General features: G+C 33.9%; 1 protein-coding gene across 2 annotated transcripts in view; it reads right to left on the reverse strand.

Moving 5' to 3' along the window:
• nbas (NBAS subunit of NRZ tethering complex) overlaps positions 1-26,899 on the reverse strand; it is a 277,731-nt gene that overhangs the window by 104,081 nt on the left and 146,751 nt on the right. For both annotated transcript variants that reach the window (XM_088625619.1, XM_088625618.1), the window contains 4 exons: positions 26,558-26,634; positions 25,485-25,622; positions 6,589-6,818; positions 5,826-5,936 (listed from right to left, as the gene is read on the reverse strand). In XM_088625619.1, the coding sequence (XP_088481745.1) occupies positions 5,826-5,936; positions 6,589-6,818; positions 25,485-25,622; positions 26,558-26,634 (556 nt within the window). The remainder of the gene's footprint in view (positions 1-5,825; positions 5,937-6,588; positions 6,819-25,484; positions 25,623-26,557; positions 26,635-26,899) is intronic.

Here is a 26,899-nt window from a genome sequence, read left to right on the forward strand (position 1 = left end):
GAGAAATGCTTTATAATTCCATCTTCTACTTATAACACCTACAATTCAGCTTAATGATAATGTGTCTCCACTCAAAATCAAATTTAAACAGAAACATAAACACACAGAGTTTATCAAATATACTTTTAAATGAAAATCTAAAAAATTATCCAATTCCATTAGTCACATATTGTACATTTTAATAATATTGCAAGAATGAAACATTGATTAGCACTTCAATTTTGCATATTACACCCACGGTTATTGTGATATTAATATCTGTGCCAGGTTTTATTATAGAATCATATGTAACAAAATGCAGTATTTTTGCAATGATTACATAATAAACTGGCAATCTAATTCAGGTTGCTGCTTAAGTTGCTGGTATGAGAACCAGGGACATTCCATTGTAAGAGGAGAAATCCTTTGACTAAGTTGTTAAAACCAATCCTGGTTACTACTTGGCTATTAAATATGCTATGGCACATGTCCAGAAGAGTAGTGTCATAACTAAATTCCACTTTCGGCTTGACCTGTCTGGGCTATGCAAACTGCTTTAATTTAATTGGTTGAGTTCCTAGTGCTAACCTGTGTCACCCCTATGGGTCATGCACTTTAGCAGTGGATAAAGTAAATCCACTTCTATATTTAAAATGCTTTGGAGTCCTCATAGATTAAAAAAAGCCATATAATTCCAAATATTTATAATTATATTTAAAGGTGAAAATTGCAATAAATATTCTATATGATAATACATTATCCTAAAAGGACCTCAGGCATTTTTTATATCCATTTATTTTCCCCAGATTTTATTTATACTAACCCAGACTCATCCTACCAATACATTTGAACAAATTTTAACTAAGAATAACCCATGATTTGCCATGATTTTCACATTTGATTTCAATTATAGCACAGGCTGCCAAGCACACTATATTTTAAGCCACAGAAACAAAAGCAAAACTAAGTGTTAACTGTGTCCTGTGAAGCAGAAAGAACAAACCAAAGAGAATACTATTCAATTTGTTATGTCCCTCAAATGATTACATTCCTGAACAGTTTAATTCTTCTTATTATTAAATATAATATATAGCACTGTAGTAATTTTGCAGTAAAGCAGTTTTGAAAGAGTATTTTGAATTTTTCTTCTTTGTAAAATAATATTGGATGATCTACCAGTAAAACAATGTACTTTAAGGTTAAAGAGACAGAATTGGTAACTGACGATTTATGCTTTTGCAGTGGGATATGCTCCTGTATCTTCATAATATTTTAAAAAGATTTAAGACTTAAAATGCCAAACAAATAATTTGTACATTAATACACCTTAGGGAATCCAAAGGATCCAATGGAAACTGCATGATCAACTATGCAATTAAATAGTACTGCTGCTATAAGACCTATCAATGTCACTGAATAGTGAATTCTTTGCACATACAGAGTTCAAAATCAATAAACAAAGAAGGATAAGTAAGAATGTAACATTAAGGTAGACTCTGAATTAAACTACACTTATGGTGTATATAGTGTTTATGGTAACTGTTACGTCCCAGTGTGTGTTCTGTGTGTTTTTTCTGTTATGTCCACACTGCTGACCCTTGATTGTTCTCCCTTCCCCATTGGCCAACCATCACACCACTGTTTCAATATGATGTCATCATCAATCAGCCCTCAGCCAATCAGAACTCTTTTTTTTCACTATATAACATGGAGGCTTTCAGGAAGAAAAGGCCTTTCGTTTGACTTCGGTCCCGTTTGGTTTTGGTTATCGCTTCGCTTCGCTTCTGGTTATTGCTTCGGCTTCGTTTGTTGGTTTGTTTTGGTTTGTGTGTGTGTATTTTCGTATAGCTTCGGCTTTGTTGTTTTGTTGGTTTTCTGTTAGTTTCTTTGTACTTTCGTTTGTTTGTATGTTCATCCTTGTTTTGTCATTACCTTGCCCCAGTGTTACATGTTCAACTTTTGTGTTCTTCTGTACCCTGATCCTGTTGATTACTCTTGTTTTCCCTTATTTGTATTCCTGGTTTACTTGTGTTTTGTGTGAACTTTTGTTTATAAGGTTAGTTTAGGTTGTTGGGTACACTTACACACTTGATTGATTTTGTATTAGTACACTAGTTTAGTACGGGTGAGTGCCGTTTGTCTTGTATGGTTTTGGGTAGTCAGTGCAGGTTAGCTAGGGTGTTGAAGACGCCGAAGACCGTGTGTTTCAGGTTTTCTTTTGTAGTCAGATTAGCTTTCCCTCACTGTCCTAGCCAGCTCCATTTTGTTTATTTTCTTTCCTTTGGCACCACTCTAGTTCCTTACCCTTGTTATCACGCTTCCTAGTCCCTCACCAAAACACCCCTGCTTCCAAAAGAATTATCCTAAATGTTACACCCCTTTTCCCCTAGACACTTGGGGTCGTAACAGTAACACTATGCAATTATGCAATACATAGTGTGACAATGCTTAGGGTTAACTACTCATACACTATGTGTGAATAAAAAAAAAATATTTTTTAAATCTTGACAAAATTCTTATTGGACCACTAGTACTTGGCAGATCAAAATGGAAGGAGCTGAGTGCCAAGTTTCTGGTAACCGAAAATTTCAGAAATTATATGGATGATCTGGGTGTGATACCTGTTGGGTGTTTTCTTTTGGAAATTGTTTCTGCTGAATCATATTTTAGGTTGATTCTGATTAAAGTCACTTAAAAGTCAGTTTGTTTGTTATCTGGTGTGTCTTGGCTCCGGAGCGCTGGAAACTTTGTGGGTTTCATTCCGAGGGGGGCCTGCTGTTATATACTTCTAAATTATGCAGTTCAGACATTTTATACAATTAGGGACGCATTGTAAGGTTTATATCCAATCTCTTCATTTACTTAGTCTTTCTGATGAGGCAGCTGTACTGAGGTTCTTATATCCATGTCTGAGTTAGAAGATGCAGTTCAGCACATTGCAAAAGTTAAATCTCCTGGCAGTGAAGGCATTTCTCCTTTTTATATTACTTTTTATCCTGCAAGTAGGTACCCTTATATACCCGTGTCATTCAGAAAGCTTAACATCAGAGAGATGTTATGAATGCTGTTGTATCTTTATTATTGCAATAAATACACAGACTCACTTTGTGCAAGCTATCGGCCTGTCCGTTTGATTTGATCTGACACTTCTGGAAGTGTACTGTGTATGACTAATTTAGTACAAAATAATGAAACAGATTTTCTTAAAGGGAGTAGATCACAAGATATTTTTCTCACCGAGGTGTGAATTATGGTTATTTTATTTTTTTAGGGCAGATACCAGACTACATTGGATTATAAAATTTGTAATAACATTTTGTGGTTGTATTATTCTTATACATAATCGTGAAATTCTTTGTCGTTTATTCTTTCTCACAAAGAGACACTTCTCCCATGCCGGGAATGTGAGAGTAGTGACTTGACTGGATTGTGGTATGCTGGTAAATTAGCATATGAAATAGGTGACAGGGACTTTGATTTAGAATTACAGTAAATCAATGAGAGAATGGAAGAAAAGGATCAAATAATGAATTTCTTCCATTCTTCACTTAATTTAATTAAGGAAACAAAGTTAAAAGTATATCAGGAAAAATATCTGATTGTGTTATAGTTAAAATGCTACAAAAGTTTTGTGAAATAAAGGAATGGATTTAAGAGACTGGAAGTTAAGTTCTTTTTCTCCATATGACTGCAAAAACAGCCAACATGCTAACAAAAGCCACCAAAAAAGTTCATTATTAAATTATTGGTGAAGTTGTTTAGTGCCCATGTTATAACAGAGTAAGCTTTAATTATTGACGGTTTAGTACATAAAGTATAAATAGTGTTTCCCAGCGTTAGTCAGTGGATGGGTTGAAAGCAGTTGAAAAAACATCTTTAAAATTCATTGGCAGAGAGAAGGTGGCTGCTCTAGAGAATCATATTTTGTTTGAAAACCTCCATAAACGTGGAAAAAAGCCTCTTACACCTTAAAGTGTCAATTGTTTTTCAAATGTGTAGATCCGGGATTAAACCTTTAAGGAAATAAAATGATTGAAATATTTTGTTACAGCAATTTTAAGATGACATAAAAATTAAATTATATAATAAATTGAAGCAATTAAGAAACAAACTGAATGGGAATACTTTTAAATGATATAGTATGACATATATAGATCTAAGGAATTATACTTGATTTAAAAATTCACTTATCATTTATAAAATTTACAAAGTCACCATTAGGATAATTACAATTTTTTGTAGTAAGTGCAGTGACAATTTAATGAACAGACATACCTTTACGCTGATTAACAGTTATCAGAAGCGACATTGCTTTAGTGACGTCTTCACTATAGCAATTGGTTAGATTGCATAATTGAATGATCAAATCCACACTTAAAGGGAAGTAACAACAATCTCTATACTTTAAAGACCTGGGGGTCCTTCAAAACGTTTATGATTTTTTCTTTTATGAACACTGTTTGTTAAGTTTAATCTTCACACTACTATATCTTGGACACTTGTAGAAAGACTAGCCTTTCCATAATGAGTTTTAAGATTTAATTTATACTGGTGTTCCCCTAAAACATTGTAGATTATGTTTTGACTACATAATTACTTAGTTTTATTTCACTTGGTGTTTGGTGGAATGACTAACAAAGACAATGAAAACATGGCTTTCTCGTTTTCTATGCTCTATAATTGTAATAGATTAAAAAGATAACATATTTTTAACAAAGATGGTCTTTGCTCATTCTAGTTCTACTGTAGTTTGTTTTTGTTTCTTGTGTCACAGCCTATGACATCCCCATGGGTAAAGTTGTCTAACCACAGTATAACCTGCTAAATAAAGTTTTTTAGTTCAATAGCTTTATACAAACTCTTTGCAGCTAATACTACTTGAAATAGTGTCTTGAGTATTACAGATGAAGACATTACTTGGCACATTTTAATATAAATATGCAGAAATCCTAACCATCAAACAATTTACCCAGATTATTTTTTAAAGCGTATACTTGACTCCCTTGTACATGTTATTTATTTTCTAATCATGTGGGTATATCTTTGGCATGCACAGATGTGCTTAAGCTTTTATTTTATGTCCAGTATTCTTAACAAGAATAGTTCTTGTTCTCAACCACAATGAATAACAAGGTCTCACAAGGTAAAATGGTACATAGAAAATTCTGTGTGGATACTCATAACATGTTAGGTAAATTTGTGTACAACAAGGGATTATTGTATTTCAACTGGAAAACTGAAGAACTGAAATACAAGTTTTATGGGTTAGCATCACCTGTAAACTCTGCCGGAGAGACTGATAACACTAACACAGTGCCTGTGATGAAAACTAAGAGCCAATTTGTTCGTATTTAGTGGCTTTAATAGTTTTAACTGGAAACAGAATCGGCAAAAGATTAAAAGGATTATCTGTAGCATGGAAAAAATAAATAAAATACATGCAGAACAATATACAGTATATTTGCTAGATAGGAGCAGCCACCTTCTACAGCTATTGTTCTTTGGCAACATCTACCTTTACAAATCAGGCATGTCGGCTTTCCATTTACTTCTATGAAGAAAACATAACTACATTTCACTCATACCACATTATGTTCTTTTATTCTTCCATAAGATACAAATTGACTCCTTGCTAATGGATAGTACTGCAACTGCCATGCGGGATGGGTTTGGCTGGCCAGATCTGACTCAAGCCCTGTTGCTACCAACACTTGCATATTACTTAGATTATCTGAGTAACCCATTTATTCCTGGCAACACTGACACTTCTATCACATTTATTGACAAACATGGCTTTAAATGCACTAATTATTGTTTCATCGATCATCAATGAATACAGTACTTACCCACTATCAGTGAAGAGGAATTCCAAATGTGTCATGTATACCTCCCAAAGAGGAATACTGTATCTTTGAGCCAGAGAAATTGAAATCTTGTAGACATTCTCTTCCAGGGTTCTGCAACATCAAATATTGAATTATAGGCTTATTTTAAAATAAAAGATTACAACAATTGTTTCTTCACAATGTTATTGTCTACTTTTACAATGGATAGCAAAAATAATAATATGACTTATTATAATAAAAATCATATTTATTGATAAAAAAACATACTGTACAGCAAATCTGCAAAATGTATCTTGAAAGACAACTGTTAAAACAGAAGTGCTATTTTCATTGTAAATGTAAGGTCTGCTAAAGAAAAAATGAATAAAAAATCTATAACTTCGTTATTTCAACCTTTTGTATTTTGTAATTTTGTATTTATGTAAGATATTGCGTGAAAACAATTGGTTTTGTTTTGGGCAATTTAATAATTAAAACAAAATGTTTTTCTGACATAGCATATTTAGGAAACTTAAAACATGTTATGTGAATTACTGTTAGGGTTATAAGTAGATTTGTATTTTAATATACCTTAATTTCACCATTTTCAGGTGTGCAGAGCTGAATAATCATTCTGAGTGAAACGATGAAACAGGAGAAGGAACAAGAACTGCTTTGTTATGCTTCATAATTTTAGGGTTCTAACCTAGCCTATACTTATGAATCAAAAGAGAGTGGTGAAGTTAGTAAAGCACACTATAGTAAATATTTTTAAAAAACTTACTCTGCCAGGCCCAGGATAGTTTCTCTTTTATACTGGCTATCAGCTGAAAACCTCTGAATGTCTACACCTCTGCCGAGACTTTGCAGAATCTGAGCCTGGGTGAAGTCCGTCAGCCTCTCGTTGTAGAGACAAAGTTGCTTTATCAGTTTCTCAAGCTCTTCAGGCCAAGTAACAGCAGCATTGTCAGAAATCTGCTTTGTCACAAGCTTTATTAGTTCTTTGGGATCAGCCTGCAGAAAAAATAGAAGAGTAAAATCAGAAGCATCTTTTTTAAAAAAAAAACTAATGATATTCAAGGTAATAAATGGAATAATGCAACAATATTAATGGGTTTAAAAATGGTTTTTATAGATTTCTTCAGCAATTATGATTTTAAATCTCTCATCTGAGAAGTTATTTAATAAACAATTGGCACAACTTGGTAGAATTACAAATGTACACGTATTTGGGATAATGTATTTTCCAATTGTTAAGAAGTCTCACAATGTACATCGCAAATTGTATTTCCTAGAAACCATGTAGAAAGTGCTTTCATCAAGGCATAAACAAAAAAAAAAGATACACACATTCTGAAAATGATCTGCTAAAATGTAATATGGAAGGATGATGCAGATTTTACAATGGTTTCAAAATAAGAAACAGTTATACAGTGCTTTTTAAGAGTATTCAAATCCATACAGTTTTTACATTTTGTTGCTTTGAAGCAGTCATGGCACTTTGAAGTGCATGTGTATTATTTCAATAGATACACCACAAATTCAAATAAAATATAAAGAAGTGAACTAATAAATAGCAGAATGGAATCATGGAAAAGTCACGATTGTATTAGTATTCAAACTCTTTGCTGTGGTACAACCAGATTAATTTAGGTGCACAAAATGACTTTAATGGCCAACTGAATAAGATGAGTGGCCTCTGACTGTGTGCAACAATAGTAGTTCACACGATTTCAGAATAAGCTCATCTTTGTAAAGTCCCTCAGTCTGGTAGTTAAGTTCAAGGAAAAAATCTGTATAAAACACTTTATTCATTTCATAACAGTCACAAAGCCCTTAATTTCTCTACAAACAGGGTGAAAGTGAAAATGAACAAGTAGATAAACTACCTAGTTCAGACTTTGTCTCTCAAAACTGCAGCCAGGCAAGGAATGGTTAGGGATGGCACCATGACACCAACAGAAATTTGGAAAAAGTTACAGAATTCAGTGGTTGAGATGGGAGAAACTGTTCATATGACAAAAATAACCCAGTCACCTCCCCCTCCCAACCCAAAATCTAAAAAAAAACTGCACAAGTCTTGTGAAAAAGTACATATGTGATGCTGTAAACATATGGCAAAAGGTTTTGTAGTCAAAACAAGACAAAACTGGAATTTTGTAATACACAGCAATGAAAAGTGTTACATCCGATGGAAACCCAGTGTAGTGCATCACTCAGATAACACAATCTCTACTGTCAAACAAGGTGGTTGCAACATTATTGTATTCTTCTTCTCATCAGCAGGGACTAGAAAGCTTGTCTAGACAGATGGAAACATTGAAGGAGTGAAATACTGGCACATATTAGAGGAAAACTTGCTTTAGAATTAAAACTGTAGCTAAAATTTACATTTTAGCAAGACAGTAATCCAAACCACAAGCCAAAGCTACACTGTAGCAGTTTAAGAATAAGAAAATGAATGTCACTGAGTAAGACCAGACAAAGTTCTGACTTGAATCAACTTAAGACAGCTTGAGCAATCTGCCAAGAAGAACAGGAAAACACTGCATCAAGCTGATGTGCAATGTTTACTAACTCTGCCAAAAAGACACGTAGTCATGTTACAGAGGGCTCTGTCACCAGTTTCAGGCAGCACTTATACTTATCCTTCACTACAATTACCCATTTTTCCCCCAGTATTATCAGTCAGCTTACCATAAATACACACACAGACAAGCTAGTTTTTCATTTTTTCATACATGCTACATTATATGCATTACACATCATGTTCAATCTCTAGACATTTAAACATACACATACACAAAAATGTAGATGTATTTCTTTTGTATTTTACTCAGACTATTTGTGTGTGGGGCACTCTGTCTTTGTTTGTCGGATGGGTTTGGGAGTGCGGAGCCGCTTCTGCCATTCTGGTAAAGGACCCAAGCCAAGTTGCAGGCTTTCACATGCACATTACTTGTAAATATGGGAGAAACTATTTGTTGGGTTAAACCATGCACTGTTTAAAAAACAGTTAAAATGAACTCTGCCAGGTAGTAATATGTTAATGAACTGTGTGTTACAATATGGTTACTATGTACTTGTGTTAATTGTTTTTGATCCCTTTTTGGTATTGTCGAAGGGGAAACGTGGAAAAGGAGCCCCACCAGCACAAAGTGAGCATGTTACATTGTACAGTAGTGTTGCCTATGTAGTGCAGTGATGCTGTTATATTATCTTAGGATTTTGTCTTATTTGTCATTTAACACTGACTGGTGTAGCTTGGAAGTTTCCAGATTAAATATCTTGCACTGAAGTTAGTTTTTTTTTTTTAGTTTTTGCTTACAGCAACGGTTACTTATCTTACCCTTCAAAGTCTTCAGTTTGAACACTCTGATTTTGACTAAAATATCAAGTTTAGTGTTAAATGTGTGTCATTTTGTAATTTCACAAAATGGGAAACCAAAGGGTATAAATACTATTGCTAGGCACTGCTTGTAATGTCTGCTAATTTCCTATGACACTGAAACAAAAGAAAATACTATTACTCTCTGCAATCCTAGTTCTTTCTTACAATATTAATCTGTACCGTCCACACAGCCTAATATTTTTTATTAACACTTGTCAACATTTAAGCATAGGCAAAGACCTTATGCAAACAATTATTTCTTAACTGCAATCCACTTGAGAAGAAGCCCTACTTTTTAAACTAAAATTTTTAAGAATTAATTAGAATCATCTGGGCAGGAATCAAAAACTAAAGTTCTTTCATAAAAATGAACATATGTTAAAAATAAAAAATAATTTATTTCATGCATTACACAGGATATCATTTAAATGAATACTTGTCCTCAGGGAAAAGCACACATTGGTAAAACTAAAAGAAAACTTTGAAAAGGTCCACGTCTCCAAAAAAAGTGATTATATTAACCAGGTAGGCTTTCTTATATTAATACTTTAATACTATACAGATTGAACATAGAATTAGGTTTCAAGCCTTTTCTATAAATAGAAGCTGATAAACAAGTTTTAAATTGGAATTAAAAAATAATTTATTTGATATAAACATAATTATAATTTTGAACATATGCTGATTGTATTTAATTGATGTTCTTGAAAAAAAAGCTGTGAATATCCTATCAACCTGTCACACTTGGTCTTCTGGTTTTTGTGGAGTATGTAGACAAATGTGAACATAAGAGCCAGAGAACTTCCTGTTAATCAAGAGTAGCTGACACAGATGGTCAATGATGTGCCAGTAAAGTTTTGGTACAAGGTTTTACGGACAGACGACACCAAGATAATCTGCAACTAAAGTGATAGAAAGATTAAACTGTGGAGAAAGAAAGCAACTGCGGATGTTTCAAAGAACCCTACCTAATCAGTGAAGCATGGTGAAGGTAACGTCATGCCCTAAGCATTCATGTCTGCCTCTGAAACTGACTCACTCATCTTTATTGAGGATGTGAACTACAGTAAGTGAACTATCGATGGCAACAGCAGAATGAAATATACTTTATGAGAATGTGTCCCAATGCCTTTTGTCACTTGAAATCACTGAAAAAAAGTACAATGTAAGACACTTTTTATATCATTCATATTAGTATATTCAGAATAATATCATATATACAAATTGTTAGACCTTAAAACAAAAACAGTTTTTGACTTGGCTGTCACAAAACTTTAGTAATGTGCTGTACTTTACACTGTAATGCCATCTGTGTTATGGTATCTATTCAAATATACTTTATCATAAATTTATTCCACATTTTTTCAAGAGGATTAAATCGTATCCATCTGGTTATTTTTACTGAATTAAACAACTTTAGTTTAATCTTTTTATAAGGATCACTAGCATGTTTACAAACAAACCCATGTTCATGTGTGTTATTTTTAATCATGAAGGTTACCGTTTTTGAACAAACAGCTCAGATTATGAAAAGTCTACTTTGGCGCACTCACAAAAAGATACTTGAAAAGGTGCATTTATTATACGGTTTATTTTTTCTTTCCCTATTTGCCTTTTAACAGGTCTTGACATGACAAGGTCTCTTACTTAAAAGTGGAAGAAAAGGGTATACACAACAGGGAAATATAATTGTTTCTGCTCTACAACCTTAATGGATTTTAGGAATGGTGATGTACAGAAAAACATTTAATTCAGCTATTAACATGAAAATTATCTGTTAAAAACAGTAATTAATTGAGTGTTCAGGTAAGTCATATCAAACCTTTTAATTTCTAATAAAGCTGATGGTTTTTGTTTTCCTTGTTTTGACATGTGGGAATCTCTTATTATGTCACAACTCCTTTTTGTATTACCTGAGAACTCCAAGTTAAATCAATAATTAAAATTAAATTTTAATAGCATACATTAATAGTTTTAAATCCATGCAGACAATACATTAAAAGTCAATATTTATCCAGGCAAACAAACAAGAAGTACGAAGTGAGCATTTAAAGTTGATGGATGTGAAAATCAATGGAAGGCAATTTCCTTGACTTTCAAAGTAATATTGAACAGGGTAATCTGGGTGGTGGGGTACAAATAGGTGGATGCTGCACATTGGTGGTGGTGGAGGGGAGTCCCCATTACCTGTAAAGCGCTTTGAGTGGTGGGTCCAGAAAAGCGCTATATAAGTATAAGCAATAATAATAATAATAATAATAATAATAATAATAATAAAAATAAAATATGTACCCATTATTACTATATAGTTCATTTGGGCTATATTGTATTGTGAAAGGTGTTAGGGACTTGAAAACTAAAAGAAATCTTAAAACTATGGGATATGTGCCCTTGGACAAATTTAAAAAAGCAGGTGGTTATTAAGAACATAATCTAAATAAATTGATTGCTAACCACTGAGTCACTTTCAAGACATTCTCATTATGTCTAAGCCAAGTGAATGCTGTTAAAACATTATCTCAAGGATTTTATTAGGATTTTTTATTTGAACAATTTTTAACAATAGAACACTTTGTGGAGCAGGTAACCACTGCTGTTTCTCTACAATCTACTGGGTGTCTGTGTCTCAGCAATCTTACAAAGAGGTATGATAGAACTTATTATATTCACACCTTAAGGCACATAGACTTTATAACAAAAAACATTTCTATTTCAAATTATATGATATGACGTAATACTGTCACACAAATCTCTTGAAAAATGAAGACAAGGCAGAAAGAGATATGCATATGTACTGTATTTTTTCTAAGAATCATGCATTCATCTTTCATCTAAGACCTTCTTACTCAGCAGTGTTAACAGAGGGGAAAAACAGACATTATAAAAATATATATCTAAATAGTGAGGCCCACTTAAAACAGTGAAAAATCCTACATTGGTTTCAACCAAGCAACTGTATTAGGTCGTCACATTGACGTCCTTTTGGACAGGAGAGGTGACTTTGTGTGGTCATGTTCTAGTTGGTAGGTGTATGTGGTTGTGGGTTGGTAGTAGTGATGTCAGACAAAATGTCAGGGAAATTACGTTTACAAACAAGGTCAGTGAAAACAAACTGTGATAAGTTTTTGTAAATAAAAGGAGGAACACTATCATAATATAGAAAACTGTTTATAGAGGTATACATGTACTGTATATCTATAGGTACTGTGTACAGTACATATTGTACTAATGTATTTTAAGTGCATACATGTTTATACATGAGCATTACAGTTTTTTACAATTGCTAACAAGTGTTTTTCAATATAGTTCCCTTTTTCAAAACTCTTCACACAGTTAACAACAACTCTCTAAGTAAACCAAACCATGAATGATTTTTTCATAGCTTAGACACAAAATGCATTTGGTGAACAGTTTTCAAAATTCTTTAATTCACTTCTCACTCAAGCTCCACTACCAGCAAATTGGTGTATTTTAACAGCACAATTTGCAAATGCTTGCATACTCTGTCTCAAACTGATAACACGCAATTTTAAAACCTAACATATGCAATAAAATCCAAGGGGATAGCAATATGCTAAGTCGCAAATATATCTGAACATATTCAAAGTCCACAACAAAGTTGTTGATAAAGGTTAATGAGACAAACTGCTGATTGAAGTTATGCAAATAGATCAAACACAGTTGATTCTCATCTCAGTTGAAAACCTACCCAGGTGCCAAGAGATTATCACTTCCGTGACCATCTTATAAAAAGAGGAAATTTTTGGAATGATTTTGCTCAACATGGACCCAGCAAGAAACGCAGGAGTTGGTGAAAGACAAATGCCTGGACGATGGACAAGGAACAGAGAGAGGAGTTAGAATGCGTGGTGGCATTCGCCACAGAGGAAGACCACGAGCTATTGTGTCTGATAAGATAAGAGCTACCATAATAGACCATGTCAGCCTCACAACGATAGCTAGGACCCTGACGAAAGATCATATCAGCATGAAGCAGTTGCACACTGTTCCTTTTGAGAGGAACAGTGATTATATCAAGGACCTCAGGCACCAGTATGTGCAGGTGTCTATTCAACAGTAATGGTTTTGAACAAAACTGTAGGACACAGCGCTCACTGCCTTATTGCTTTTACTGTAGGTACACAGTAATGCTTTTACTGTATAACCTAATCTGTTTGATTTCTGCTAGATAGTCATGGAACTGGAGGCCAGTCCAACACCCCATGAAATCATTTATGTGGATGAGGCTGGCTTCAATTTAGCAAAAAGGGGATGGAATGTAACAGGGCAGAGGGCCACGGTGGATGTTCTGGTTCAGAGGGGTGGCAATATCACTGTGTGTGTGGCTATGTCACTATGGGTTACTGTTACACAGGTCCCAAATCGGGCCATACAATGCAGAAGGCTTAATTTCATTCCTGGATGAATTATATGGAAGGCTTGTGTCTGAGGAGGAAAGGGGACAGGTGAGGCCAAACATGCAAACATTTGTGATTATGTGGGACAATGTAGACTTTTCACAGACTGGTTTGCAGCCCATCCAAACATGGTTTCCCTTTTGCTTTAACCTTAATCACCATTCCTCAACCCTGTAGAGGAATTTCTTTCCTCATGGAGGTGTAAAGTGTGTGATCATCGTACACATGATCAGATGTCCCTCCTGGAAGCAATGGATGCCAGGCACCTGGATATAACAACTGGAGACTGCCAGGGATGGATCAGGCATGCAAAGAGATTATTTCCCTGGTGGATAGCAAGAGAGGACATAAGGTAAACAGCTCTATGAGGACCGCTAGCATGGTAGAATTCTGGCCATCACAGAGGACAGTCACCACCCCGGGCATGAGCTCTTCACCCCACTGCCCTCAGGAAAGAGATATAAGAGCATACGGACACTTACCACTAGATTCTTCAATAGCTTCTATCCACAAGCAGTGAGACTGGCGAACACATTTAGCCATCCCCCTCGGACCACACCTACACCATCACCATCTACCTCTTTATGATTTCTTATCTATTGCACATCTCCAGTCATTGTTTACACGTCTGTATTGTTTACATTCAAATTGTCTACATGTTTACTTGCACATTGTCTATTGTTTGTTTGTACATTGTCTTGATGCACTGTTTGCACTTTGTCTTGTTTTTTACACTTGTTTTACAATCGAGAGACTTTCTGTAAGTAAGAATTCCATTGTACCAGTACCGGTTACATATGGCAATAAAGTTCAAGTTCAAGGTGTGATGAGGATGAGAACTTGTGGCCAAATGCAGAAGAATGGGTAAACTAAAACCTGCATTACTGTACCTGTGACTTATAGTTGTTTCAGTACTACAGTACATTTTGTTTATTACTGTAAAGTACATCAATATTGCTGTATGTTGCATGTACTGTGGTTGTTCATTCTATAGAGTAGTGCATGTGCAATCCTGTTTTGTAATGGAAAGTTTGTTAAAAAAAAGATTGCATATATAAAGAACAAATAAAAACCTATATTTACAATGAAGAGAAACTAGAGAGCACAACATTATTTGCTACATGGAAGCCTGATGTAAAATAAACCATGCACTGTAATGCCACCTGTGTTTAGTGCTGATGTTTTGATAGGATTTTTTTATTTTGAGACAAGTTTGCAGTGTTTTGATAGCTTTAGTACATTTTGGGCGTGAAATTAACAGATGTGCCACAAGCTTCATGTTGGTGTAGAGAGTTTTTGAAAAAGTGAACTTGGTATTGAAAAACACTTGTTAGCAATTGTAAAAAACTGTAATATGTTAAACTTACAGAAATAATCAACATAACAATTTTAAAATCCCAGATCAAGTGAAATTTCTCCTCAAACCTCATTGAAATGATGACAGACAGCATTATTTATATTATTTTAAAAAGTCTTTTCAGAAGCATTTCTAACATTTATATAAAGGAATTATATTCCTTTAAAAGGAACTCCTCCCCTCTTATTTACTCAATTTACGCTTTGATTTGGGCTTTCATAGATTGTTACAGATAGACGTCAGTTATCTGGGAAAATCTGGTCCATTGTTAAGAACATTTTTTACTGAAATTTGAAAATTTATGAAAATTACAAAATGTCTGATTTCAGATGACATACATATTTCTTTGATTCCAGACTGGAAACTGTGTTATTTATTAGTAAGAAATCTGAATATTTGTATAGATAATGAACATTCCTGAAAATTCTAAATAACTAAGAACTAGCAAAGATTAAAACAATGTAGCTGTGTTTTCACAATGTTTTAAATACTATTCTCTCATTAGCTATGAACAGACTGTCACTTGGTGGTACGGATGTCTTCTTTAACAAGGAAACAGTCAAGACAAGAAATTAGCAACATAATGAAATTAGTAATGAAGTCATTTGGACATCTTTAAATCACCTTATTCTTAAATTAGACTCACATGTTGCCTGACTGAACTGTTTGAATAGAAAGTTCTTTTCATATAAACATGATCTGACAACTGCTCCTTGCAAACCCACTATCAGCCCATCAACAAAACATGTGTAAATAATTGTATAAATAGAGCACTGATTACGGACTACATCTGACACACTGTATTGGTTCAATATATGCACATTTCTAAGGAAAATCTCCTCTGTGAATTTTCTACCAAACAGAAAATGTCTACATACAATTTGAATATGAATTTTAAAATGATGCTATTATTTAAAATGCAGTTGCTTTATTGCTACCTTTCCACATCTACTTAGTAGGCCATATAATATAATGTAATAGAGAAAACCATAAATAAATTACAGTAAATGTCTAATTTCAGGGCATGTTAAAAGCTATGTCTGAAAATCAAGATTTGGAATGAAAGAGAAAAACCCTTCAAGCTGCCGGGTTCAAAATACATAAACATTGTAAATACTGCGAGACTGGTGCAAAAAACAAAGGAATTAGCTTAATCTTAAACTCATCAGATCACAGGCATCTCATTCAAATGAAACTAACATTAGGAGTAACACTTAATGAAAATATCTGCATCTGTTAGGGAAAGGCAGATACTACACTATGATCGAGGGACTCATAATATACTCCAGATGTTTTGGCTAAATTTTTGATAATGTAACTGATGCTAGTACAAAAAAAGAACACAGAATCAGTGCAGAACTGTTGTCAGAAATTTGCATGCATGCTGTTTGCCATGGATGTACTCATTTTAAAATAGGATATTATTATTAAGAACGCTTGCCACATACTTTTATTTATCTAATCAGAGGTTAGAGCAACTGGTATATTTTCTGTCAGGACACCACATGAAAACATCACTGCATGTTATCTAAATATACATTTAGACACAGACACTTTATCACGACATCTATACTACTGTATAATAGTGCAAGCCTTAAAAGATGATATAACAATCAAATTAATACCATTGTCAAGAAAGCACTTGCAATTGTTCTGTTGAAGGGTCCTTTTCTTTGTGTTACCTTGTCAGTTACAGTACCTACTCTAAGCAGTTATGGCTTTGGGCATAATTACATTAACAAATATTGCCAATTAAATATTTCTTTTGATGAAAATATACCATTTGATATTCCTTTCTTTCAGCAATTTTTAAAATATTTTGCCAATTTTGTTGTACTCACATGTGACCCTCATTTTACCAGTTGGCATACAAAGCACACTTTACTTTGTTCCCTTTCCAATATTCAAATGTATAATTTCCTTTGCTTCTGGCTGTCTGCATTTTAACATCTATATTTAAAGCACCATTGCTAATCACTAAAATAGCTGTTGCTTAACATTTGTGCCATTATGATTTAATTTGATTTAATCAAATCTGTGGGGTGCAACAGATGAATGAACACACACATAAATATAACATTCAATATAACTGTTGCCATTTTCACAGGCTTTATCCAGGTTCCAGGTTCTAAAGCTCAGGTGAAACTAAATTTAATCTGATAAATAAATAATTTTCTAATTGTAATTTTTCTGTTAGCTTGGTTTCTTGGTGATGCATTTTGAATGCTTTATTTTGTTAATTAAATTCTATTCTATTAAACAAATTCTGTAATGCATTGAAAGACGTTTAGATTCGTGATCTATTGCAAATTTCTATAAAATTTTAAACTAAACACCATCTCTATGCATCTATCATTTTGAATTTCAGTTTTAAACACTTTGTAATGAGCATGTCTACTGTACAAATGAAGCACTTAATACATATAATCAATATAAAGTTAAGTCATCAAACATTAAAAAAGGAACATACAATTTTATAAAGATCATGTTTACTACTTCATATATATACTGTATAAAAGGAGTATTTCAACATAGATAAGTTGAAAAAATATACAATGCAAATAAAAATGTATTAGATTAAATCTATTGCATAGCATGTTGTTTCTACATGCTGAGTGATCAGTTGTACCAACACCACCACCAGTGACATTGAATTAATATATGCCCCAGAAGTAAATGTTTTGCAGCAGGTGGTTGAAGTCAAGGCTCTCTAACCCACCCAAACATTAATGTCCAAATCACAGCTGATTGAGAACACAGGCTCAAACCAGCAATGTCTGGTATGTAACATTCAATCTGTGATCTAAACAAAAACATGTATTAGTTAAACCAAAGGGGAACACTAACAGTTACATTAATTCTTCACAGAAAGTCACTATTCTTTACACTTATTGCTACTGTAACTATAGTCAAACGGAAATAAAAACTATTTCTATCAAGATCTGTTCGCAAACATTTGCTTTAGCTGCAAGAATTAATCATTGATGATCAAGTTGGAATATTACTTTTTACAGACAAGGAAGACTTATGTAGAACATGCATGGATTTTCTATATGTGTTCTAGAATAATTAAGAAGTATAGAATCTGAAATAAGCATTTCACATTAAGGAGAGGTCAAAGGCTATAAGCAAGGATAGTTTTGGTCAGAGTCATTATGAGATTTCTATATGAGATTTCTTTGAATGCTTAGAGGAAGAACTACCAATACAACTGAAATCTGTTTTCTAATTTTTGCAAGATTTGTTTCCAAGAATTGTTTTTTGTTTCCAAAGAAAAAAAAAGAAATTTCACTGCCAGAGTTTTAATGCTGTAGGGAGGTGTGTGTACAAGTTTATGTCTGCGGTAACACTCACAAATTCACGATCCTACCTAAAAAAGTTAATATATTGAAAAAGGAACTAAATGGACTCAAATGGCTCCATTTCCTTTAATGATTTGCAGAACCAGCATTTATTGAGGTGTGAATTGATGACAATTATAACAAAAGTCCCTTAATTTCACGCAAGTTTTTTTATACACTTTTATAGTTCATGAAGGCATCTTGGCACACTCTTAAAAGTTTAAACCTAAATTAATTTGTAAATGTTAATACCGTTTTCCATTTGTTTCTAAGGTCAAAATAGCCATCTTATACATAAAGAAATAAATAAAAACAGAGACTGAGAAAAATTCAGATAGCATCTGACCAAAGTTATCCATGTATAAGGAACCAAGCACTGGGCTGGCATTTTAACTGGTGATGTTACACAGGAAAAAGTATATAGAGATTTATAGACAGTATATAGAGCTTTACACTACATGCTGAGTGATCAGTTGTACCAACACCACCACCAGTGACATTGAATTAATATATGCCCCAGAAGTAAATGTTTTGCAGCAGGTGGTTGAAGTCAAGGCTCTCTAACCCACCCAAACATTAATGTCCAAATCACAGCTGATTGAGAACACAGGCTCAAACCAGCAATGTCTGGTATGTAACATTCAATCTGTGATCTAAACAAAAACATGTATTAGTTAAACCAAAGGGGAACACTAACAGTTACATTAATTCTTCACAGAAAGTCACTATTCTTTACACTTATTGCTACTGTAACTATAGTCAAACGGAAATAAAAACTATTTCTATCAAGATCTGTTCGCAAACATTTGCTTTAGCTGCAAGAATTAATCATTGATGATCAAGTTGGAATATTACTTTTTACAGACAAGGAAGACTTATGTAGAACATGCATGGATTTTCTATATGTGTTCTAGAATAATTAAGAAGTATAGAATCTGAAATAAGCATTTCACATTAAGGAGAGGTCAAAGGCTATAAGCAAGGATAGTTTTGGTCAGAGTCATTATGAGATTTCTATATGAGATTTCTTTGAATGCTTAGAGGAAGAACTACCAATACAACTGAAATCTGTTTTCTAATTTTTGCAAGATTTTTTTCCAAGAATTGTTTTTTGTTTCCAAAGAAAAAAAAAGAAATTTCACTGCCAGAGTTTTAATGCTGTAGGGAGGTGTGTGTACAAGTTTATGTCTGCGGTAACACTCACAAATTCACGATCCTACCTAAAAAAGTTAATATATTGAAAAAGGAACTAAATGGACTCAAATGGCTCCATTTCCTTTAATGATTTGCAGAACCAGCATTTATTGAGGTGTGAATTGATGACAATTATAACAAAAGTCCCTTAATTTCACGCAAGTTTTTTTATACACTTTTATAGTTCATGAAGGCATCTTGGCACACTCTTAAAAGTTTAAACCTAAATTAATTTGTAAATGTTAATACCGTTTTCCATTTGTTTCTAAGGTCAAAATAGCCATCTTATACATAAAGAAATAAATAAAAACAGAGACTGAGAAAAATTCAGATAGCATCTGACCAAAGTTATCCATGTATAAGGAACCAAGCACTGGGCTGGCATTTTAACTGGTGATGTTACACAGGAAAAAGTATATAGAGATTTATAGACAGTATATAGAGCTTTACACTTGTGCAAATCTAATAAGATGAAAATCTAGTGATAAAGAGAAGAATTTTTCACATTGTCTTTCTGTGCATCTCTGTATTTGACAAAATATAGGGCAATGCATTGTGTTGTATCTTGAATCTAATGCAATGAAGATAATGCAAGGACAAAGGAGTGGTTTATGTGTTGCCCATAGCTTTTTGTATAAACTCATAAGCATTTTCCACTAGAGCTTGCAAAGAATCAAGCAATTTCTGTGCATTGTCCATGAATTAAACCCCAAGGGATACCACTGTGCAAGAGTAAATCAGGGAGAGAGAAACATCAATAACAGGTCAGCTTAAGGGGTAAGAAAAAAAAACAAAACAAGTGGGCTAACCCTGCTGCAAGTCAGCAGTTCAATACTTAGCTGAAGAATAAAACACTGCACACAAAGACATATACTGATCTGGATTCTGGCGAGGATACAGCTCAATGCATTAGCTCAGAGCATCTCAAATCCAGTCAAACAGACTTTCATTTGGATGTCAGAGGTTTAAGTGTTCTGCTCTATGGGATAGTCAGGCTCAAACACAGTTAAGAAAAAAAACAAAGTTGATGCTTTCTTTTGGTCCAAAAGTTAATAGGAGTTGCATGTCTCTTAACAGGGTTATATCAGAAAGGTATTCTAAGTAAAAAAAGCAAAGAATTAAAAATACCAACAACAGCTGAAGCATCATGGTGCATTCACTAATGATAAGCATAAGAGCACATCTTACCAAAGGGAAACTTCCACTTCCTTTTTAGAACCGATATAGAGAAACTGTTTTGATCTCAAATATACTAACTTTATTCACAACTACATAAGTATCTTGTTTCTAGAACTGCAACTCTACCACTTACCGCTTCACTTTTTTCCTACATACTATTTATGAAAAAATTGATTAGACTAATTCATATAATGTATATCCAACATACAGTAATCTGCAAACTTTTTGTTTACAACTCCCTTAGCTGCCCACAGTAACCATCCACACCAGGCACTTTCCCCTGCAATAGAACCCACTGCATCACCTGTAGATGTACATGTATATCCAATACCATGCATATTCACTGCTCTGGACAATTCCAGATCACCCAGATGACATCATGTATTTCCAGAAATATAATTTACTGCTTCACCTGAAGAAAATGTCCAGCTGTTTACATGATAAATACAGAGACAAGAGCAAGACTGGCAGACCATTTCAAGGAATATGTCAGAACTGTCTCTCTCTAAACAGATAGTTCCCCATTTCACCCATAACGGCCACAATGTTGTTGATCTCTCTGTCTGCATCCTCACATAGCGGTTTCAGAACTCTTATTCCAGAATGAATTCCAAATCCAAACTTAACCCATAAGCTACAATTATTAGCCAGCAGCCATATCACCCTGCAACTCACAGCTGGCAACCCACTGAAGCTAAGCTTAGCAGGTGTGAACCTGGTCAGTACCTGGATGTGAGACCTCCTGGGGAAAAACTAAGGTTGCTGCTGGAATAGGTGTTAGCTGGGCCAGCAGGGGGCGCTCACCCTGTGGTCCATGTGGGTCCTAATACCCCAGTATGGTGACAGGGACACTATACTGTAAACAGGTGCAGTCCTTCGGATGAGACGTAAAACTGAGGGTCTGACTCTATGTGGTCATTAAAAATCCCAGGGTGTTTCTCGAAAAGAGTAGGGGTGTAACCCTGGCATCCTGGCCAAATTTCCCATTGGCCCTTACCAGTCATGGCCTCCTTACAATCCCCATCTATGAATTGGCTTCATTACTTAGCTCTCCTCCCCATTGATAGCTGTGTGGTGTGTGGTGAGCGTTCTGGTGCACTATGGCTGGCGTCACATCATCCAGGTGGATGCTGCACATTGGTGGTGGTGGAGGGGAGTCCTCATTACCTGTATTGTGCTTTGAGTGGAGTGTCCAGAAAAAGCGCTATATTAGTGTAAGCAATTATAATTCATTGGTAAATGTATTAAAATATAAACACTGGCATATTGTATGTAGATCACACATTGCTTTGAATGTTTTAATTGATGAACAGCTAATGTCAGGTGAGAACAATCTAAAATTGCAGGGTAAAGCTGCAATCTTTATATAATATCTAGTCTAGTTTTGGACATAAAATGTGTTCAATATACACAAATATTAATTGTACTTGGTTTTTTAATTAAAATAGGACGTTCTGCTTGGATTTAAGAAAAGCTCCCAAAAATGCTTTTTTAAGTCTTCAAACACAGGACCATATGACCTTCAATGACCTGAAAAGAAATTCATCAAGTCACCTGTCTGAACAATGGCCAAATTGGATATTTCCAATGAAATTGTACTTGTTACAAATGCCAAAGGTAATCTTTTAATCTTATATATCAATCACTATGTTAAAGGCATTATTCACTTAATTTAGGCTGAATAACAAAGCTCCATCATCCATTCATCATTCTTATGTGTCAAGCACTCTGGGATTTCCTTTTCTGTATCACCACAGGAGGGCACCCAAAAAGCATTTAGGCTTAATCAGACTTCAGTTGAAAACCAAACCTTTAAGTACTCTAAATGACATTATGATGAACAATAAATACATTTGTTAACACCTTAACGTTATAGCTAACATTTCTGGAGTCTTACTTTAAGTATAGTATCATACACTGAGTAAATAATTTTCATCAATTTCCCTATGGGATTAATAAAGTATTATCTATCTATAATGACAGGTAGGAGTCAAAAGATGTGCCTGTAGGCAATGAGAGGCAGAAATGCCACTTTTAAGGTGCACCTTCAAGTACCTCTGGCTGTGACACTGGGTCCATTAGGATGTTACTTACAGACACCTTTCACTTTCCCAGAAGTGTTTTGCTATTTTCCATAAAAAAGGACTTAATCTCTTTTCGTGTTCCGAGAGATGTAATAAGCAAAATATGTATTTTATACCTGAATAACCAGAATACACAAAAACATAGTCAATACTTTGCTCATGGGAAAGTCCTGAGATACTGTCATCAACATCACTACTAATGGCTGTGTGTAAAAAGATCTACTAAATTCATCAGACAACTCTGAAGCATCAGCTAAGGCTATAAGAGAATATAAGATCAGCCACTGTCAAAGTCGGTATCCTTAAGGAAAAATATAATTACCATTGACCAGTAACATGAACTAGATATTTGTTATAAATGTTGTTAGATTTATAACAATAAATCTAACTATTTCATGTATAAAATACTACATTGCAAATCCATTTGAAGTCTGCATCAGAATGTAACAGGATTTTTTCATTTGCCTGACCTTTACTTTCAATGTGTGCCTTTTGATTATAAGATCCCTGCCAGAGTGCAACTAATGTACCAAATGGATGGTAAATTATTTAATCTTCAACAACTCCATTCCAAAACTAAAATCATATGAATGTCAGTCATCTACTGTAACTCTAGTACACTGATGACACAGCAGTATGTTCATTGTCAGAAATGGATCGCTGAAACTGGAACTCAGGAACTGTCAACATACAATGTTCTGTAACAGTATTCATCCACTTCCAATGATGTTCTATTTTATCTAATTTCAAATGTTGTACACACATTTTTAAAGTGAATGTTTTAAATCCAACTTGGATGCAGAATTGAAACACTTTAATGGAGGAACAAATTAAATGTCCACAAACAAGAAAATTCCAAAACTGAAATATGGTGTATATTCACATAAACCTAAAATTAATTCTGGTAAACAGAACTTCTTTCACAAGTCACACAACTAGATGAATGGGCTCTGTCTGTTTTTAATAATAGTTTCACTTGACTTTAGAATAAATACTACTTAAATTATTTCATCCATAAAAGTATTCAAGATTTGATTAAAATATTTAATACTTTACAAACTTCAGCCTAAAACTTTAAATTTAAAATGTGTATATTTCATTTGTAATTCAACAAAATGGGACAGCACTGAAAGAGGATGAATACTTGCAAGTTACTGTATTTATTGAATAAAATGGGAAGAATGGATTTACACTTAATTTAAACCAAACTTCTCTAGAAGCAGGTTCTAAAAGTAGACATCATGGCATCATTAATGTACAGTAGATTTACAATGAATGGGGAACTTTTCATATCTTGCACGTTATCTTTTTCACAAAAGACTGATATTATTGAAAAAGCTTAGCATTGCCTGAAATGTACATTTGCTATCTTTGGTCATCTGAGGTACAGATGTAGCCACCCAGAATGCTAGATGTGTAGAATATGCCATGTTATTCTGAAAAATAACACCCAACACTTTTTTTATTTTTTCAAATAATCTTATGCAAAACTGCACTTCTTTGTAAAACTGCCAGGTGACACAATGAATCCTTAATATACCATGTCTCACATACAGTAAATCGTATTTTAATAATAAAAACTAAAAGTCTAAAACACTAACAGAATTTTTCATTTTTAATTAAGACAGTACACCGAATTATTAGTATAGTAGTTGTATATAAATAGTAATTATAAAAAGCACATAATTTTATTTTAGGTTTTCATTGTAAAACATACATAGTGGCTTTAAAAAAACATTATATTTTTAAAGCAAATCAAAATGTAAAAATGTGTTTGATTATTGTGACATGCTTACAGTCATCATTCTTTTCTTACAATGTGGAGCTGAAACATGGATGATAGACATGAGACAGATGAAAGGACTGGAGTTGTACTAGCTACACAGTGTAGAGCATATTTTATGTATCAAGTGAGAATACAGATGCAGCAAACACCAGTGCTTTCTCCAAGATACCACAAACATTGCAGCTATGATCATCAGCCATCAGCTCCACTGGGTTGGTCCAGATGTCAGACTCTCTAGATGCCTAGAGAAGGAACTCTTCTCCCAACTTATGTAAAACAATTGCACAAGAGGAGGATAGAAAAATGTGTTAAAAAGAAAATATGAGGAAATGCAATATTGATATCGCCTCCCGGGAGACAATGACCTTTGACTGAAGCACATAAAAGAAGAATATATGAAAAAGAGTTCAGCACTTTGAAACCCAAAGGTTTCAGAACAAGAAAAAAAGTAAGAATGTAAAAGACACCAAATAGCGCAGGATACATCCAGACATTTCTCAAAGCAACACCTGAATAACCTGGCAGAATGTGTGAGGATCTTGTATTGGTCTAGATTTGTCTAATAGTATCATGGTGAGTCAGCACCATCAATAAAGAGAAAAAAATGCATTCGCTGAATGGGGAATGCTAATACTTTAAAAAAATATACAGTTAATTTATCTTTTAGATATAAAAAAAATACATGACACATATGATTGAGACATGTGATATCCTAGAGAAGTCTGGATTTAGATTGCTCCATGGGACATCAGAGATTAATTTACACATTTACACATCAAAGAGATACAAATAAATACATCAAGCAATGGTACGGAAGAAATACAAAGATATTTATTTGACTCTTACTGCTTTCCATAGAGGTCACAGAGTGGCACTGAAACAGGTACATTTTTATTTCAAGGTAGGTCAGTAAGAATATCAAGTACTTACCCTGTAAAGTGTGTGACATTTGTCCTTGAAACATGGAGCTAAACGGGTATAGATCTGTAGGGCATAATAATATGCCGCCAACTGCAGAGATAATGCTGAATGAGACTGCTTATCAAAACACTTGTTGGCATCCAGTACCTAAAACAGAATACCAGCATGTATTAAAATAACCACTGATGGCAATAGCTTGATATGATTAAGCAGGAGAGAGGTATTATACTGTAAATCATAATCACATTATTCTTTAAAATTAGATAACTTTAGTTTTTTACAGATATTTCACAGGTGAAAAACAGCAATTTAATCTACTACATGATTATTTAATTGGGAAACGACTGAAATATTCTCTTGACCTCTCACAGTTTTAGAGTAATTTATAGATTTAAATATCTACACATCAACATGAACAAGTTTCAAGTTTACTTTGCAGGTGTACTGCAAACATCACAGGTCAGGATGCTAGTACTCTAGTGGACTAAACAAATGCAGACCAGACAGCTTGTAAGCAGCAGTTTCAAAGGGATTGATTAAAACAAGGAAAGTTGTATTGTCAGAAGTATCTGAATGTTATTTTAAATTACATTGCACCCCTGAAATTGTAGAAAAAATGCATTTAGTTTGAAGTATGAAAAAATAATTCAGTTCAAGAACAAGGCACTTGGCACTCTTAACAAAAACAGAATATGGAGTGAGTAAACCAGTTATTTAAAAAAAACAACTTAAAATTCACAAAATAACCTAAAAGGAAAAGGGTTTAAAATTGTTTATTAAATTATATTTTTAAATGACATTCTTCCATATGTGAAAAATATAATCTTCCTGAACATCAAGACTTAGACTCGATCTCATGAATATATGCTACATGTTCCGATTCTGAGTGGTATTAATGCATACTGTACACATACATAACTGTCAGAAAAAAGATAATTAGTCAATTTTTGTGGTCCTACAGGTAGGCATTATACCATTAGATGAAGCTGTATAAACTGTGTATAAAAGGTTTACAAAAGGAGCCTGATCATGTAGCACAAGCTCAGACCAAGAGAACATTTTCAAAGATGGCAGTGACATACCTGTGGTAGTGAAAGCAGATAGGCTAAAGCTAGAGTCATATCCTTAGGAAGGGCATCAATAGCCAGCTGAATCAAGACTGAAAAAAAGTGATTAAAAATCAAAAAGTGAGCTTTCAGACAAGTCTTGTGTATTTCTACAATTGAAAAAGCAGAAGCGTTTCAGGAAACGTGCACACAGAAATAGCAGAGAGAGCTTTCAATGATAATCATTGTGTTCCTTAAAATGGGTCATTAAAATATTTTCTTTTTGCATTTTTACATTTTATGTTTCCTTCAGTTCCTGAAGAAAGCCAGACATCCTTTTTTTTTTTTTTAAGTCAGGGAGAACAGATAAGGCGTCTG

This window comes from Lepisosteus platostomus, chromosome 3 (assembly GCF_059453375.1).
Source record: "Lepisosteus platostomus isolate fLepPlt1 chromosome 3, fLepPlt1.hap1, whole genome shotgun sequence".
NCBI lineage: Eukaryota > Metazoa > Chordata > Actinopteri > Semionotiformes > Lepisosteidae > Lepisosteus > Lepisosteus platostomus.